The sequence below is a fragment of the Salarias fasciatus genome, chromosome 15, assembly GCF_902148845.1.
Source record: "Salarias fasciatus chromosome 15, fSalaFa1.1, whole genome shotgun sequence".
NCBI classification, from domain to species: Eukaryota; Metazoa; Chordata; class Actinopteri; order Blenniiformes; family Blenniidae; genus Salarias; species Salarias fasciatus.
The window spans coordinates 11,016,429-11,031,207 of NC_043759.1; the positions used below are offsets into that span (position 1 = coordinate 11,016,429).

At 43.1% G+C, this 14,779-nt stretch overlaps 1 protein-coding gene across 1 annotated transcript in view; it reads left to right on the forward strand.

Annotated features, from left to right (window-relative positions):
• The window catches only part of fig4a (FIG4 phosphoinositide 5-phosphatase a), a 39,963-nt gene that overhangs the window by 913 nt on the left and 24,271 nt on the right, over window positions 1–14,779 (forward strand). The window contains exons 3-12 of the mRNA XM_030110415.1: window positions 1,526–1,624; window positions 2,695–2,818; window positions 6,234–6,390; window positions 6,596–6,646; window positions 6,804–6,967; window positions 7,910–8,038; window positions 9,317–9,417; window positions 9,785–9,947; window positions 11,827–11,924; window positions 14,231–14,364. Coding sequence (XP_029966275.1) covers window positions 1,526–1,624; window positions 2,695–2,818; window positions 6,234–6,390; window positions 6,596–6,646; window positions 6,804–6,967; window positions 7,910–8,038; window positions 9,317–9,417; window positions 9,785–9,947; window positions 11,827–11,924; window positions 14,231–14,364 — 1,220 coding nt within the window. The remainder of the gene's footprint in view (window positions 1–1,525; window positions 1,625–2,694; window positions 2,819–6,233; window positions 6,391–6,595; window positions 6,647–6,803; window positions 6,968–7,909; window positions 8,039–9,316; window positions 9,418–9,784; window positions 9,948–11,826; window positions 11,925–14,230; window positions 14,365–14,779) is intronic.

The window sequence follows — 14,779 nt, forward strand, 5'->3', positions numbered from 1 at the left end:
AAGTGCTTCACAAAGAGAAAGAAGCAAAGTTACATTAAAATGAAACATACAGGACGTTGGAGAGCAAAAGAATTAAGAATTAGGAAGTAATTAAATAAAACATAAGGAAACGCCTATTATAATAGGAATTTAAATAGTTAAGAAATTTAAAATTAAGCTCATAGACATCCATTTGGAATATTGTATTTTGCACTTTTCACTTGTTGGTATTTGGTGTCCCAAATCACCCACAGATCATCATGTCCTCTCTTCAGAGAACCCCACACGTTACACTGCTCTGGGTACACTGGTGAATAAATAACTGTTGACTCATCTAAGATAGAAATAATACATTTCTACATGAGCTCCACACATCCATCATAGAGCTGTAGTGTGAAAAGCAGTTGAGTTGTTATAACTAAACACCAGATGGCAGCAAAAGTTTATGAGAAGATACAAATGGAGCTATCCTTGCATGATTTCTGTGAAGCCAGTTGAAGGTGTATGTCAGTAATTGTCTAGGCAGTCACAACAGGGACCTTTCAAAGTGTCCATATTCTTTGATTGGTTTAGCTTGTACTCATCTTGTTTAACTGTGTACACTTGGCAAAGAGTTTCAGGTTATTGAACATTTTCCTCGCTTTGATTTACTGAATGAGTGAGAGGGAACTCCAAACTGCTGAGATCATATTGATGTTTCAGTACAGGTGAGACCGGGGTTGCTGATGGCTGTCTTCACACTTACAAATCCTTTGAAATCAATTGTCAGAGCTGAGTGTTTTTCTCGAGTGTCGTTTTGTGAACAACTATGCGCTTGTTTCATTGAAGACTGGATCCATACACCGCCGGGCTAATGCGGACAAAGACCTCTGCATAGAATGCTGGGAAGAGTGGAACAGAACAAAATGATTCTGATAGCTGCAGACTGTCCTGATACACGATGTTCCAAATCAACAGTCTTTTGTGAATTGAACTCTTTTAAACTCTTTTTTTTTTCAACCTATTCTGAGCAAAATAATCTTAATGGAAATTGACTCACACAGAATGTGACACAAACAGCGTTACAGTTCATCCTTTTTTGTCAACTATATGCTGTAAACACATTGACTGTGCACTATATGCACATTATGCGATACATATTTAGATCGTATGTATTTTGCACTAAATTCTGATTTTTTTTCTTTTTTTCCGCCTCAGTTTAAGTCATTCTTTGTGTGTGTGGGGAGGAAAAAAGTTGCACCCTGATAGAAGTAGACCTCAAGTAAGGCTGTAATAATGGCACTGCACTTTTGAGAGCCGGATTCTCCTGATATCTGCGCTTATTAAAATTTGAGGACGGCATGTCTTCTCTGTGCTTCGGATACACAGTGTTCTCCGAACACTTTCTATATATGCTCGGCTTAAACTGCATTTCATCTCGAAGAAATCACCCAACTCCTAAACAGGGAACCACAATGTCACTGGTCTCATGTGTATTCTGAGTTTTGTTTAATAAAGACCCCAAGCTATTCTCATCCAGATTTAATGAGTTTCTTTTCATTACCAGAGGTATTTTTTGGTGGGGAGCAACCAGGCACAGACCAAACACCGAGTCCTGAAGATTGACCGCACAGAACCCAAGGACCTGGTCATAATTGACGATAAGGTAAGTGGAGAGTTCCCACCACTCTCAGTACAGTCTCGCTGTACATGCTTATGTAATACAGTATGCCTGAGGGGAATTGTACAATCAATCAGCCTTCCCTCTTTGGATTACTGAAGACAACTTAGATGAGGAGTGCTGGGCGCAGCCCCTTTTCTTCTCCACTTCTCATTACCAGGATCTATGAGCTGCTTGTTGATTTGTCATCTAGTGGGTAATTATGTTTTACTATGAAGCATCAGTGACTAAATATCCATTACCCCACGCTCGCAATCCTGCCAATATTACTTTGACCTTAAAAAACTTTGATTTTTTTTCATTTGTGTGTTAGAGTATTTTATCAGTAGTGGATGGAGGCTTGGCTTGGCTTTTCTGTAGCAATTGATATGAACCTTATAGGGTTTAATGCTGGAACCTTACTGAAGAATCGGTTCTTCTTGAGCATTTTTAAAGGCCACAAAAGTAAAACTTGAACACTCTGCTGTGATATTTAAAATGAGGTTACTTCTTCAGGGGAAGATTGCAAAACCTATATCTTCTGTATCAACATGTGGGTTTTCATCATTATTCACTCAATTTGTAAAAATCAAGCATTTATTTCTGTAATCGTCAGTCACCAGTCATTTTTTTGTTAAGTAAGGCTGTTGGAATGGAAGGAAATGAGGAGATTAAATGGCAATTGAAATGTTTTTGTGTGTTACATTTTCTAGAGGAGATGGCTTGTTTCTCGTGAAGCACCATTCACACTATCAGTTTGATTTGATCTTCATAAGAGAAACGTATGCATACCTGTGGCATTTTGGCACTGCTTTACTGACAATCAATCTAAAACAATTTGTGTAAAATGGGGGCGATTGATTAAACAGTGGCAGTTTATATAAGATTTCTATTGTATTGCCATCACACAGATCTTAATGACTGTAATTACAGCTATTAGTCAACAATCTGTCTTTCACTGGCAGCGTCTTAACTTCTCAGCATTGAATATTTTGGACCCTATTGTCTCCTGGTGCACAGAGAAACAGCACAGGTGTGAAGATTTTATTTCTCTGAACGTGTTTGTTTTCCAACAGCATGTGTACAGTCAGCAGGAAGTGCGGGAGCTGCTGAGCCGCCTGGACCTCGGAAACCGCACCAAGATCGGCCAGAAGGGTTCCTCCGGCTTGTCCCGGGCCGTGACGGCCTGCGGCATCGTTGGTGAGTCTCGTCCTTCATCTCTTCGCCGCTGGCTTAGCAACAACCTCTGCTGTGCACGGCGTCGGCAGCTTGCCCCTCATCTCCCAAAGCTTTACTTTTATGCCGCAAATGTTGACCTGGTTTTACCTTTTCTATGCAGAGAATGGAAATGCACGAAGCAATAGAAACACCTGGGAGGAATAATACAGTCCTCTAAAATATAGCCCATTAACCAGCCCTAGTGGTGCCACAATGGTGGACGCCTACTGTGCAGACTTTAGATTTGAAATAATGGCAATCAGTGGGATCTTTGAGAAGGAACAAGAGGCCTTTCAAATGCTTTTATTGTGTTTCTTTTCTTCTTTTTTTTTTTAACATCTAGTGAAAGAAACTATGACAACATTGTGTTCCAAGGCTGAAATGAAGTGTATTGCAATTATTTGTTATGCTTCCGTCAAGAGTTTTTTTTCACTTCGATGGTTTTGAGTCTTTGCATCGATTGTGGGTAGTTTCTGGAGACAGTATTCGTCTTTCAAATGATCTTCTTTGATGCACGCTACAATCCCCCCCACATCTAAACTCCACACTGAAATCCCCCCAAGTCCAACCCGATGAGGCGACGGTCGCTTCGTTAGACTCAACCTGTTGCTTTTAAAATGTTTCTGAATGAAAGAAGGCTGATATTTCATCAGCCCCACTCACGAGCGTCCCAGGGTCCATATATTGAGAACGCCTCTCAATGTACCGCTCTCCACACCGACAGCACCTCTCTGTCCTCTAAACCCGCGTCCACATTTTCTTCCCTCCATATATAACTTGGATCGGAAACACTTTATCCTCTTCAAAGCCATTAGTTTAAAAAACAAAAAAAAGCACAGTCCGTGTGCTGCTTTTTTCTTCTTTTTCATCTTCTTCTTCTTCTTCTCGACGATCATCCGTTGTCCTAATTTGGTCTGGCCTCATCTGGCCCGGGAGCATGCAGCCATAAGGTTCCACTCACTGTTTATTCCACAAATTCACCATTGAGGCAAAAAACATCACATTCCCCTCATTTTTTTTTGGTGAACGGTAAGTGTAAATATCGTCTTTAATCAACCAACCTTTGACCGATCATTCTTTAATGGTTATAATCAGCCAGATCCAACTAGCTACAGTAACTTTATCACCTGGAGAATAATGCATCAACAGTGAATGCTGAAGAAGGAGGTTAAGAAATGTCATTTAAAGTCTGAGAGTAAAGTGAATGATTGAAATTTGATTAATTCTGGAGTAAAGAAACCCTCGGCCCCTCCACTACTGTGTTTTATTGTCTGCTGCCCTACAGACCTAATTGCCCCTTTGTGCAATCAAAATATTCCATTTTGACTGCTCCGTATGAAGGCCAGGCTTTGTTACATGAAAGGTTTGTGTAACAGATCACATGGCTTGGCTCGTCGGACGTTCTTTTGTTGTATGGAGCAATTGGTATAAAAGAGCAGTGAGTTTCATGTGTGTCCCGCGTGATCGGTGCATAAGTCATGTCCTACATTCTCTGTTCTAGCGAGAGACGGGCATACATCCTGGTAACCTCGCCGTGCTCATCGCAACAATTTATCACCGGCCGCGGAAAAATTCAGTTATTTCTGGTATTATACTCCGGAGGAGCTTTCGGCCTTCAGTCTTTGTCTCGAGCAGAAGTGCACTCGAGAGAAGAACAGTGACACACACGTTCTGGACTTTGGATTCCTGCATTAACTTTTCATTAAAATTTGTGAAACGCAGGAATGCGATGATTGTTAGACACGTTTCAACAATTTTTTTTTTTAAGGGAAATAAGCAGTTTGAGGAAATATGAGACTGTTGGATTGTAAATTTCCATGGAGAAATGATGGAGCATGCTAGATATCATTGTCTTTCTCTGTTGTGTTTGTCCGAAAAGATAGTCTCATCCAAAACCTCAAGGATGGCGTTCTTTCTCAGAAACAGACACTCCGTGACGGGCAGGATGCTCTCCATGCGTACGCACGCACTCTTTTCGAAGATGTCCAACAGCCAGAGTGCTTGGAGAACACGCATGTAGACATTAAATGAATAAGATGTGCAAACGGTACAGAGAATTAAAAGAAAAACACTGGCCTACTTTCTGTGTGGTGAGAGTGTTCCACACTTTTTCAACAACACTAAACTGGACCAGAACAGAACAGTTTGTGTTGAGATTCACATGTATTTGGAATGACGGCCAGCACAGATTGAGACATCACCACAGTTACTGTTCTACTGTTCTACACTTGCTAGAAGATGTACTGCTGACAAGAAGAAAATAATCCACAAAATCCTTTTTTTTTTTTTTTTTTTGCGTAACTTGTATTTTCTTTCTCCAGAATGCTCGTCCTGTGGGCCTTAAAGATTGAATTCAGTATCTTCCACGAGGCCACAGATGGGGCCGGTCACGCTGACACAGACGGATCCTGACTTCATGACGTCTGCTTGAATAATTTAGGCGCTTTCTCTCTTTGTTCACAAGAAACAAACTCAGACGGTGGAAGGTGCAGCGTACCCCCCTGAGCACCTTTTTTTTTTTTTTGCCTGTTATCTTTCTTATTACCGTACGGAATGAGTGCCATTATTTTTATTCTCCTCGGTTTGCTGCTTTTGTCAGTCTGACCCCTCCGCCGCCCGGCATCGCACGCGTCGACTGATACAGGAGCCGTCTGTCACCGCAACCTGAAAACGATGCGGCGACCTTTGGAGGGGTCGCTGGCTCATGCGCCCCAGCATCGCCCAGAAAATGAAGTTAATTGAAAGTTAATTGTTCGATCATTTATTTCAAATAAGTTAATAACGACCCAGCGTCTGGGTTTCTATCGATCGTGCTGCAGAAGACACGCTCACTGGCCTTCCACCAAATGGTGCCTGTTAGGTGAGTGCAATGTAAAATGCAAAAATAAATGTAAGGAAAGTAGGTTAGCATTTAACGGAAGTCGTATGGAGCAGGAACAAAATGCCCCGCGATGTGAGACATGACGCTTTCTTTGTCAATACATGATCGCTGTGCATGGACAAGCCTTTATGAGCATTATGTATCGACCTTCGAATGGAAGTCATTGATCGCATTAAACAAGGTTTTCTAGGTCAGATTTTAATTATGTAAGAGTAAATAGAACGGCTTACATCGGCGAAATTATGAAATATGACCCACAGACAGTCACGATCCACCCCCATAAATAGTTATTCACTTGTTCGCTCTCAAGCCATCGCTAATTTGTCAGCGACACAAAGATTGACCTACAAAACCAACTTATTCGCTTTTTTTTTCCCCCGTCCTTGAACCTTAACCGCATCAGATTAACTAATCCCGTTATGTCAGCGTCGCTGTAAGAAAGGATGTGTTCCTTGAAGAAACATTGCATTTGTTCCGTTGAGAGGCGTGACATTCGGCCCGTCCTTGTCTGACCAGGGTTCGTTCGGTTCCTGGAAGGTTACTACATCGTGCTGATCACCAAGCGCAGGAAGATGGCCGACATCGGCGGCCACTCCATCTACAAAATCGAAGACACCACGATGATCTACATCCCGAATGACTCGGTCAGAGTGACACACCCCGACGAAGCGAGGTACCGTCGCACTTCAGACGCCCTTTCCTGACCAAATGCGTGAAAGTGTCATTTAGGTTTATCAAGCCACACAAAATGATTTCCAATGGGTTTTTTTTTCCCCACTTCCTTTACACTACAGATTTTTTTACATCTTTTGAATAAAAGGCAAAGATGGGTATTTGCTACTCTCTGAATGTTAATGTGTTTGAGTTTTGTCTTCCAGATATGTGCGGATCTTTCAGAACGTCGACCTTTCCAGCAACTTTTACTTCAGGTAAGAAAATACAGATGTTCTCAATCTCTGCTCCCGTGAATTACAGAGGTTCTTATAAACTATTAATATCATTAAGAGATTATATAAGGCAATGAAAAGTCGAATCGGACATGAGTCAGCGCAGCGGGTCACCTTGTCTTTGTTTCCTGCCCTGCAGCTACAGCTACGACCTGAGCCACTCGCTGCAGTACAACCTGACTCTGCTGCAGCGGCCCTTCGAGCTGTGGTCGTCGGCAGCCGCCTCTGCTGAGGAGGAGGTGCACACACACAGCAAGCAGGACAGCTTCGACATCTTCGAGGATGAGGGTTTGCCCACGCAAGGTGAGCGGAAGCCTCTGCCCATTGTGTTGGTTCTGGAGGGTCCTTAACAGAGAAAAAGGTTTGTGGCAGGAGAAAGCGGATGGGACCCGGGCTGCGGTGACCGTGAGATAAAATGCAAGCGCAGTAGAGGTGGAAGGAGCAGAAATATTTCAAGGAAAAAAGGGGACTGTGATTACATGGATGAGAAGCTGAAAGACCGAGCAGAAGCTGAATATGAGGGAACAGACTCAGGGAAGAAGGCCGATAAACTCCTAGTTGAGTTTCATATAATATTGCTTTACAGTGAACAAAGTTTATATGAGATACTGGGGGTTTTTTTGTCTGTCAAACAGCAACATGTTTCTGCCAATTTGAGGAAGCAGCCATGTCTTGTTAGTGAGTTGGACAGAAAGACTTGTTGCTTTTCTGTATTATTATTAATAATTTTTGAGATAAAAAGCTTTTTACAACTTTCTGAAGCTTTCGATGAATTACAAGTAAAGAAGTATTTTGTTGGATTGCAGATGATTTTTCAATGGAAATGTGTTACATTTTCCCTGTAGCACACCCTTCACTACAGGTTTGCAGTCTCTAACCCACCTCTCAATGAGCTAACCATGAATTCATTCAAAGAAAGAAAACTCTCAGCTTTTTTTTTTTGCAGCTCTGGGCCAATTAGTTTGGGTCAGAGAGGTCAAAATGGCTCTTTTGATTGCAAAGGTTGCAGAATCCTGCGGCAGGTTAACTACAGCATTAGATAACTTCAGCAAAGTAGTATGGACAGTCTGAAAGAGCAGGAACAGGTACCAGGAACTGATATAAAGTTTGTGTCTCAGTGGGTAAAATGGTCTGCGTCGTCTCACCTCAGCGTTTTTCTTTATCTCTCTCTTTGCTGATAATTTGAACTGAAGTTTTGCGTACTGACCCAGAGGTTTAATGTGTCCCTATTTCTTTCCGCCACAGTGGTTTACGGCCTTCAGAACGAGCCGTACTACAAGTACGTGTGGAACGGCAAGCTCCTGGAGCGAGTCAAGGACGTCGTGCATCACGACTGGCTCATGTATATAATCCACGGCTTTTGCGGCCAGTCCAGTATCCTTCCTTGCACGGTCACATGACTTCTTTATGAACTCTGAAAACATGCCTTTTCACAGCCGGCATACCTTTCCATGGAGCGTAGGGCATGTTTTAACTGTTGCTCTGACAGACCGCACACCAGCAGCACACACAGGTCTCACGTTGTCGTCTTCCGTCCACACTCCTCTGCCTCAGCGTCACTTGTTGAGCTGCGCCCAGCCTCAGACGCGGCACGTGGCGTGTGAGCGAGACTGTGTGACTTGCCTCAAAACTGTAGAGACAATTAGTGTTTGTCTTTGGAGCTCTGTCGAAGCAAATATGATAACATTATGCAATGGCTATCAGGTATGTAAACACTGGCTTTTGCATAATCTGCCCATGTGCTTTCCGCAGGGATAAATGCAATGTGCATATTAATTAGACGAGCCACATGATGATGCGCTGGGGTCTGGCGTTTCACACACCTCCAGACACTTTCTTTTTGCCTTTCATTTGAGTTTACATGTAGCTTTTAGCAGGAAGTTTTGAGTGCATACCAGGGCGCCGGTGCTGTATTATTAATTTTTGAAAGCTTTTGTTCCATTGATGAATGAGTTAGCGGTGCGGTTGTGCTGCAGGCCGGTCTCGCCCTGAGTAAAAACTCTGATTTATGAGTTTAAAAGTCTGCCTGAGGTTCAGTATTCTGATTTCAGTCATTCAGTATCATATATCCTTCACATAAATCAGTAATCACTATAATGGGGGTTGAATTTTTATTTTTTATTTTTTTTGCTATTAACTCTGGAAAAACAGACTCCTTTTTTAATGGTTGTTTACCTTTAATTAATATTTTGAAAGCAGTGTTCGTCTGAAGCGTGTGTGCTGGAAGCAGCATAAGCTGAACAACACTTTAGAAACGGTGCGATCACTCCGGCAGCTCGCTGGCACAGCGGCTGTACGTGGGCGCTCTGAATTTTGACAATTCCTGGAAACTGTTTGGCCTTCGGTTGTGTTTTTTTTTTTTTTTTTTTTTTTTTTTTTCTGAGCGTGTGAGAGTGCCAAAGAGAGAAATAAAAATGATCCTCAGTGGATGAGATGCTAGAAAACACTTGCAGCAGATGGGAAGACACTGAAATCTGAAGACATGCGGATAATCGCTGGTTCTCAAAGCGAGGCGGGCCTCGGCGGCGAGGGCGCCGGAGAGCATCAGGAGTGTATTTTCCTCGTGCTTATAAGTGCGTTTAGGCAGGTGATGGTGAAACCCCGTCCCCGTTGTGTTGTGTTTACCATTCCTCCTTGACTCGCCGACAACAGAGCTCCTTATCTACGGCCGGCCGGTTCACATCACCCTCATTGCCAGGCGATCCAGCAGATTCGCCGGGACCCGCTTCCTCAAAAGAGGGGCCAACTGTGAGGTAGAGCAGTTGCCGCGGCAACAGGAAATAATAGATCGCGGAGACGGGGCTGAAAGCCATCGGGATGATTGGGATGACTCAGGTTGCTCACAGGGGGTTAATTTGACCCACTGCCTCTTTCTCGAGTGTGCGTGTGTGTGTGGGTGTGCGGTGGATATGAACTCTGAGACTTGTCTAAGATTAGGATCAACTTTTATTTTCAGACTTCCAGGCCAATCTGTTGTTTCATTCCACGTCTGTGTGGTTTGATTTTGTCCATCATAGTTTTGCTTGATTAGTAAAGTGAGGAAAGCAGCTTTAAAGTCACCCCGAGACTCGAAAAGTGGAGGAACTTCAGTCTTTTTTTCCCTGCTTTCCTTTCTTCTAGGGAGATGTCGCCAATGAAGTAGAGACTGAGCAGATCGTCCACGACGCCTCGGTAATGTCTTTTACAGCAGGAAGCTACTCCTCCTATGTCCAGGTGCGGGGGTCAGTGCCGCTCTACTGGTCTCAGGACATTTCCACCATGATGCCCAAACCTCCAATCCGACGTAAGACTCCTGTGTCACTCCTCACGCCCCCTTTCCTGCTTTGTCTTCGGCTTTTCAAAATATTGTCCAGAAAGCGTAATTGGGAGAAAAAAACATTAAAATGAAAGATTGACTTCATATTCAGGCCATTCTTTGCAAGCAAGGGCACAAAGATTTAAAAAAGAAAAAGGGTTCTGTGAACTCAGGACGGCTCTTGTTGGTTTTCATATTTGTATCCAGTCTGCCATCTCATTATGTCTGGGATAAAAACATGAAACCAGGGCCAGAGGGAGGCGACCGGGTCCCTGGTAGCTTGTGTACAATGCCTGTATTAAATCATAATCTGTTTTCCCTCCGGTTTGCCCTTTAATTCATCCTCGGATGACATTTCGCCTGCGTGAGATAGACACACTGAGCGCGTCCCTAAGATCCCTCTGTGTATCAACTTACCTCATCTTCCTGCTCCCACTTTGATCCCTAAAGACAGTCCTTATCTGACATTTCCTTAATGTTGCCCCAACCTGGCACCACTAGTTTAGCTTCCTCCGTCTGTGTGTGTATATAGTCTGAGACACTCTGCCCCCCGATGTTGGTATACTTTGCCTTTTAGGATGATATTTAGCCTTCAGTGAGGAAATCAAAACAAATTCCGGATTTATGTGTTAATTCTGTGATTGATTGTATATATTCAAACTCGGTCGCTCAGCATTTTGCACCATGTGAGGAATTCTGCCGCTTTTATCTATTCAGCGTGCTAATTTAGCATAAAAAAAAAAAAAAAACTGTAATTACTTTTCACTTTAGCATTATCTCTGATGGGAAAACCAGATGACATTCATTTTGATGAAGGCCTATCAGTTGAACTTTAATTTTTTTTCCTTTTTGAACCCGCCTCTGTCTCGAGTGTCGTGGGACTGATAAAGCCAAATTTCAAACAAAGCCGAGCCCACGTCCGACTGCTACCTGACCTACATTCAATACATTTGTAAAATGCATCTGATTTTGAAACTGGCAGCATCAAATGACATCTATTAGACGAATCTGGGTCAGCGACACGTCTAAGAGACATTTTGAGGTCAGCGTTGGTGTATGCAGGAGACAGCCGTTCGTATTACACCATGCCTCAGCCATTACCTCGGCTCTACTATCAATTTGAAGACTTGAGTGTTACATAAGTGTGTATATAATGTGTTTACGACCGCCATGATATAGACAAATGCCATGGTGGCGCAGGAGATGACCTTAATTGGTCAGTGTCCTTCATCATTACCATCAACAATTCCTTTTCAGAGTACATAGACTATTTTTATAAACTATCGTGCGCTCAGACGGCAGGAGGAGCAATAGGTGAGGACAGAAGCTGAAGGCGGCTGAAGCTTGTCATTGTCAGTTTGGAGGTGCGGTCGTGTCAGACGAGCGGCAGATATGATCTGACCCATTTCCATCAACGCAGCCGCTTCCAGATTCATCGGTCCAGTGCGGGGACAGGGACGGGGTCTGGAGCCAAGCGTGACTGCCGATCGGAAGGAGGAAATATAGAGGAATGGAGGCAGTGGAGGGCAAAATGTGCGAAACGGCGAAGATGAGCTGGAGAACAAAAAGGCTCATTTGGCTTTCATGTTTACTGCTCATTCTAGCAACAAAAAAGTTTTAAGCTAGAGATAACTAACTTTTCACAGATTGCGCAAAATCTTTATGATGCATTCATTCAAAGCTGGCCGTCATAGGATATTTCAAGACATTTATTCATCTTCACTGGGTTTTTAAAGATGGGAAATTTAAATGTAATCAATATGATTTTGAAGTCAACAAAAATCACACATCCTATGCCATGTTGTTCATTTATTTTTCATGTCTTTGTCTATCTAAGACCTTAATATGCCAATTTCTTCCATTTTAGTGGACCAAGCGGACCCGTTTGCCCACGTGGCGGCGCTCCATTTTGACCAGATGCTGCAGCGCTTTGGCTCGCCGATCATCATCCTCAACCTGGTGAAGGTAACGACACGACTGAAGCTACTAGTGTGGTTCATATGTGGAAGCGTGATCGCAAAACATTGAAAAATCAAATGTCAATTCCAGGAAACACCTTTGCTCCGATTCTCTCATAATCTGATGAAATTCACAACACAGGATGCACAAAGGAGCATTAATTAAAACCAAACAAGGTTTTAAAAACTGTTTCTTTAGATCAGATCATATTAGATGCTGACTATGGAATCATTTCTTCTTTTCTTTATACGTTAGAAGGAGGATTTATTGTTCAGATTATGTAAGAAGTAAATACAAGCCTTTGATTTTGTTCCAGTATCTTTGAATGCCCGTTGAACTACTCAGTGAGTCGCTGTTTTCAGTGGTTGAGATGAAGAACTTGGCTGGTATCGGGCTTGGTGTGTAGAACAGATCCATTCTCCAGAGGTTTTCTTGGGGCTCTGTGATTACAGGCAGATGAAAATCTACCTTGATTATTGAACTCCTCTCGCATTGAGCTGGAAGCACCCCGGCCGCTGCTGCATAAAGGAACATATCGACAAAGTCGCTGTTAACCTTCTGTTCTCACTCACGTGAAATATATGCATGTGTAAATAAAACAGAAAGGATCTTTGTGCCCATATATGAATAATTAAATTGGCCACCGGTGCTTCTTCTGTGTGTAAAATAAACTTTTGTATGATGAAAATCACGCAGTCGTATTAAATAACCGCCAGATAAAGAAAAAGTACTTTTTTTTTTTTTTCCCCTGCCTCCTTTTCATTTGTTGTGAGCATCAGCATTAAGCAGTTTATCTAAGGCCACAGCTATACACTCTGGAGCGTTTCGGCTCACGTTGTCACTCACAGGGGGGAGCTGCGAGCCGACGGACCAATCACAGACCGCAGAGGTCTGCACAAGTCCTGGCCATGTGAAATTGGCAGACTGGGGGGAATGTGGGAGGGGACCCCCTGCCTCCACGCTACGCCCGCTTATCCCAGAGAGACAGGAGGGGGAGTGAATTGACCATCGAGCATAAAACCATGACAGTCCATCCCAGACATGATGACAGGGGTCACGGCGGCGCCTTCTGAAATCATGATTTGAAGACGGCTTTATGATAGGTTTCCAAGGGTGTAGCAGAGGAAGGGTAACCGCACACGTGGCTTAGCATGTGAATCCCTTTAACACCCAGCCTCCTTCCTTTTCCATTAGTTTTCACAGACAGCGATAACTTTTCCCCTCAACCCGACACGTTTTCTCTTAATAAATGCTGTTGCTGTAATAGTTGCTGTCTGGATTATACCAAAACAAAAATGATCCAAATGGGATCGCTTAAAAAGGATAAATAAAATCGTTTTAAAAGGAGCCATTAGACCCTGGTTTTTGCTCTGCAGAACATTACTGACTTAATCACATTACTCATTTCCATCACCTAAAATTGCCACCAGCCACCTCCTTTCATCCGCTCCATGTGCGCGTGCGACTGTTTCACATTTGTATTCACGGACAGCTGAATGCACGTCTGGATGTTGTGATCCGGATGACTGCGGCAATCAAAGGCTGGTTTATTCCTTCCGAAGAATAGAAGTGTTCTTTCTCGGGCGCACGGACACGTGTGGCGCGCTCGTAGCGTCTCGCCCGTGACCCGAGTGTGCGGACACGCCGAAACCCACCTGAATGGGCGGGGAAACGAACTGATAATCTGACAGGCCGCCGTGTTTTTCCTGCCCGTGCCGAACATGTGAATGGAGACAGGAGCTGCTAAACGATGCATTCAAGCAATTATCGTCGCGGGTGATCATTCGTGAATGGACGCTGGGCGGCCACGCACAGGAATAACTTAATAGGCCGTGTGACATTTGGTTCTTGCACAGTACAGAATGAAATGCAGGATTATAATGTGTTCCTGTGTTAAGTTATTGTTCCACTGTTATTTCAGAACTTTGACAGGAAAACATTAATTTACAGAACTTCCTGTTTTTTTATGTATCGCCTTTCCAAATTCAGGAGCTATTCAGTGGCTTTTTATTCTGCTATATTTGCAGAAATACATCTTTCAGCGCATCCATGAACCCATCCATCCATCCGTCCATCCATCCACCAGTCCCACAGCATATATTACCAGTGCATCCTGTAAATTGCATCCCTGAGGAGAAGAAATGAATACATCAAAGAGAGAGGCTATATTTACTGACGTCCCCTCAGATCCTTTAGGGTTACAGGATTTTTTTTTTTTTTCTCAGATTATACATCACATCTAAGAACTGGTCATGTGGTCCATTTGATTACGCAATTGGCCGTACATGTGACTTCATGTTCTCCCGCCACAGAAACGTGAAAAAAGGAAACATGAGAAGATACTGAGCGAAGAGCTCTACCCTGCTGTGATCAACCTCAATCAGTTCCTCCCCCCAGACCACTGCATCGACTACATCGCCTGGGACATGGCCCGCTACACCAAGAGGTCTGCATACATGTGGCAGCGCAGCGGAATCTTAGAATCAACACGTCCAGCTCATTTTATTTGAGAATATTGTAGTTTGTCAGTAAAATCAACAGATTCACTGCTGCATTTTATCTTTTTTTGATCAGTTTTCCTGGTTCAGAATGCCCCCTGGTGCTTTTCTTTGTCTTGTTTAAGCTCAGTACTATGAATATCGACAGTATCAGCACATGTAATGTTAATTTCAAAACTTTTTCATTGTGATATTTTCGACCATGAGCTTTACTCATTCTCAGAGTGAATTTTGTTAACGATTCGAAAATCTTATAAATATTTCTTCATGCCTTCACAAAGGCAACAATATATTGAAATGTGGGAGCATAATTGACCTTTTTGAAAGTCTTTTATAATGTTTTGTGAACATCTTGAAGGCAGT